This window comes from Plasmodium reichenowi, chromosome 14 (assembly GCF_001601855.1).
Source record: "Plasmodium reichenowi strain SY57 chromosome 14, whole genome shotgun sequence".
Taxonomy (NCBI): domain Eukaryota; phylum Apicomplexa; class Aconoidasida; order Haemosporida; family Plasmodiidae; genus Plasmodium; species Plasmodium reichenowi.
Window position 1 is genome coordinate 2,776,271 of NC_033659.1, and position 3,484 is coordinate 2,779,754.

Consider the following 3,484-nt stretch of genomic DNA (forward strand, 5'->3'; position numbering starts at 1 on the left):
TTCATAACATGAAATTCATTTTTGTTATATATACATTATCATTTTAAGCCAATGGTATTTTAAACTTTATATATTTATATATATGTGGGATTGAAAAAAAAAAAAAAAAGAAAAGAAAAATTTCAAATATTTATTATTGCAGACAATTATTTTTATATTAATATGGAACATGTTTATTTTATGTAGATGTGTATATATATATTTATACATTTGCATAAATATATATTTTTTATTTATATATATTCTTCATATAATATTTTTTTATTAGCAAAATAAAGTGGATCATGTTTTATATTTTTAATTTGTTACTAGCTTATCATCTTTGAATTCATTTTCAATTATATTTATATATATATATATATATATTTATTTATTTATATATCTATATATTTAATTTTATATTTATCTTATTTTTTTTTTTAAAAAAAAAAAATGTGAAAAATTACATTTTATAATGTATTAAAATTAATAAAAAGAATAAAACTGAAACTGTATAAAAATAATAAAAATTAATATAAATATAATATAATGTATTATTTGTATAAGGATTAAGTCATTTAGATAATTTTAAACGGTTATTTTATATATTTAATTGTATATATATTTATATGATGGAATTGTAGAAATTTGGTGTTAATTTATATTTATACAAAAAAAAAAAAAAAAAATTATTTTTGTAAAAATTTGCTTTAAAGATGTTAATAGAAATAACAAAAAATTAAATAAAAATATAAACATAAATACATATATATATATATATATATATATATATATATATTGGTAAAATATAGAAATATATTAATGTAATAAATAATGTATATATAGTATATTAAAAAAAGTATTTATATATATATATATATATATATATATAACATTATTTTTAATATTTTTAATTTTATATACATTAAGATAAAACATATTTTCCCTTTAAAAAATGTTCTTCTGAATAAAAGGCAGCACATACCACCCTTTTTTCAAATAATCGCCCATTAAACATATATTGAGCTTTTCTTGCAGTTGCTTCATCAGCATAATGTAAGAATATTTTTCCAACGCCTTCTGTATACGATAAATCTTTATTTGGTTTGGGTATAACTATATTTTGTAATGTACCATATTTTTCAGCTTCTTCTTTTACCTCTTTTAATATTTCTTCATATTGACTATCAACAATTAAATCTTCTTGAAATACTGCATTAGTTAATTGTACTACCTTGGATGATTTTTCACCAATTTTTCTTGATGCTTGAACTTGTAATCCTATAATTGAATTACTTAAAATTTTTTGCGATATGGATGATGGTAAAAGAGTTACTGGTACATCACTATTATTAGGTAATGCTATAAAATTTGGATTTTGATTATTCATATTATTATTAGTAGTAATAGTAGTTGGTTGTTTGTTGAATGTAGCTTTTTTGACATTTAATATATTTTGTCCACATACAAAACCATTTAAAGCATGAATAGCTAGTTGTGTACACGAACTATCTTCATATTCAAAAAAACCATATCCTTTATTTAGGCCTGTATTTAAATCTTTAATAATATTGAAAGCCTTCAAATTTCCAAATTGTTCCAATAAATCTTTTATTTGTTCATCCTTTAAATCATGTGGTAAATTTTGTATATACAATCTATTCTCTTCATCACTACTAGTTTTGACGTTTACTGGTTTACTAGGTCTTAATTTTTCAAAAACATCCATATTAATATCTGTGAATACAGTAGTAAATGCAGGATCTCCTTCAGGTGGAGGTATATAATCATGTGGTCTTCCTATTCTTAAACAATAATTATTGTAAGGTATAGAATCAAGTTTTAGACATAACCAAGTAATTTGCACTGTTCTAAATTCTAGGAAACAAAATCTTGAATCACTATTAAATATTTCACATTTGATAACTGGCATTAATTGCACATCACCTATTTTAACATCTAAACTTGAATCTTTTATAACAGCTAAAATAGAATTATTAAAAAAATCTACAACATCTTCTTGTTTAGAATTTGGTGGAATATTACCAATGTATAATTTCCTTTGTTTTTTATCCGTATCTTGTTCATATGGATTTCTACTTAAATCTGTTATTTTATTATTTTGAGCTATTAAATTTCCTGTTACGGTTAATGAGGATTTTTGAAATATACCGCTTACACTGTTATTTAATAAATTATTATTTAATGAAGATTCATCTACTGTATCCCATTTGCTTTTTTTTCTCTTTTTTTGTATAGAATTATTATCATCTTTTCTTGTATCATTTGAACTAGAAGATTTTCTATTTCTTCTTCTATGTGTACTATCAGAAGAACTTGAATAAGAATCTTTATCTATATTATGTCTTGACTTTTTTCTTTTTGTTCTTTTTTTATTTTTTGAATAATGTTCTTCATCACTGCTTATACTTCTACTATGATGTGAGAATTTATTTCTATCTCTACTATCTTTGTATCTACTCCTTCTACGATCTAAACCCCATCTATCTCTGCTTCGGTCTCTCCACCTGTCTCTGCTTCTTTGTCTACTTCTTTCTTTGCTTCTGTCTTTACTTCTTTGTCTACCTTTTTCTTTGCTTCTATCTCTCCATTTATCCTTACTTTTTTTTCTATATTCAATACTTCTTTCCCTGCTTTTTGTTCTTCTTTTCCCTTGTTTATTTTCTTCACTGTTTGAATGCACTTCTATTGTTTTTCTTTTATTTAAATATCTATCTTTGCTTCTATTTCTGTTTCTGCTTCTACTTCTACTTGTACTATTTCTATTTCCAGTTTTGTTTTTCACACTATGTGCATCTTTTTTTTTTTCCAGGCTTTCATATCTTTTAATTTTTTCATCTACATTTTTTCCAAATTTTTCCTTTATCTTTTCAATAGAATTTTTAACTTCCTTAATGTCTATTTGTTTACTTTGCTTATCCTCATTTTCCTTCTCGTTTTCCTCTTTATCATGACAATGATTCATTTTCTTATCATTGTGAATTCTTTCTTCATTACATTCTAGATCTTTTTCATATTTTTCTTTTTTTATATTATTACTGGAGATAAGCTCATTTTTATGATTATCATTTTCTTTTATATTCGTATCATCATCTACAATAACTTCTTTGGTATCATCTTTTAATATTTCTTTTTGTTCTTCAATTTCTTTATTACTTGTTTTTTTTTTTTTATTTAAATCTAAATTATATTGATCTGTTTTATCAGTTTCATTAGTATTTTTTTTTTTAATACTTAACATACCATTACTAGTTCCTGTACTTTTTTTTTCGGAATCTTCATTTTGTGTATCACTTTTTTTTACATTTTTTTTATCATTTTCTTCTATATTACTTACATCAGATTTGCAATTACTATTTTTAAGTGAAGTAAGCTTTTTCCACATATTTGTTGGGTTTTTTTTTTTTTTTTTTTTTTTTTTTTTTTTTATTTAATTTTTATAATTATTTTTTTTTTTTTATTTTTTTTATATTTAATTTTTTAT

At 21.8% G+C, this 3,484-nt stretch overlaps 1 protein-coding gene across 1 annotated transcript; it reads right to left on the reverse strand.

The window, feature by feature from the left end:
- Positions 1–904: 904 nt before the first annotated feature.
- On the reverse strand, positions 905–3,385 carry PRSY57_1468000 (splicing factor U2AF large subunit, putative; the record flags this gene model as incomplete). The annotated part of the gene is made up of 1 exon (XM_012910276.2): positions 905–3,385. One exon carries the CDS (start codon positions 3,383–3,385, stop codon positions 905–907), a length of 2,481 nt encoding a protein of 826 aa, XP_012765730.2.
- Between the last annotated feature and the right edge of the window lie 99 nt (positions 3,386–3,484).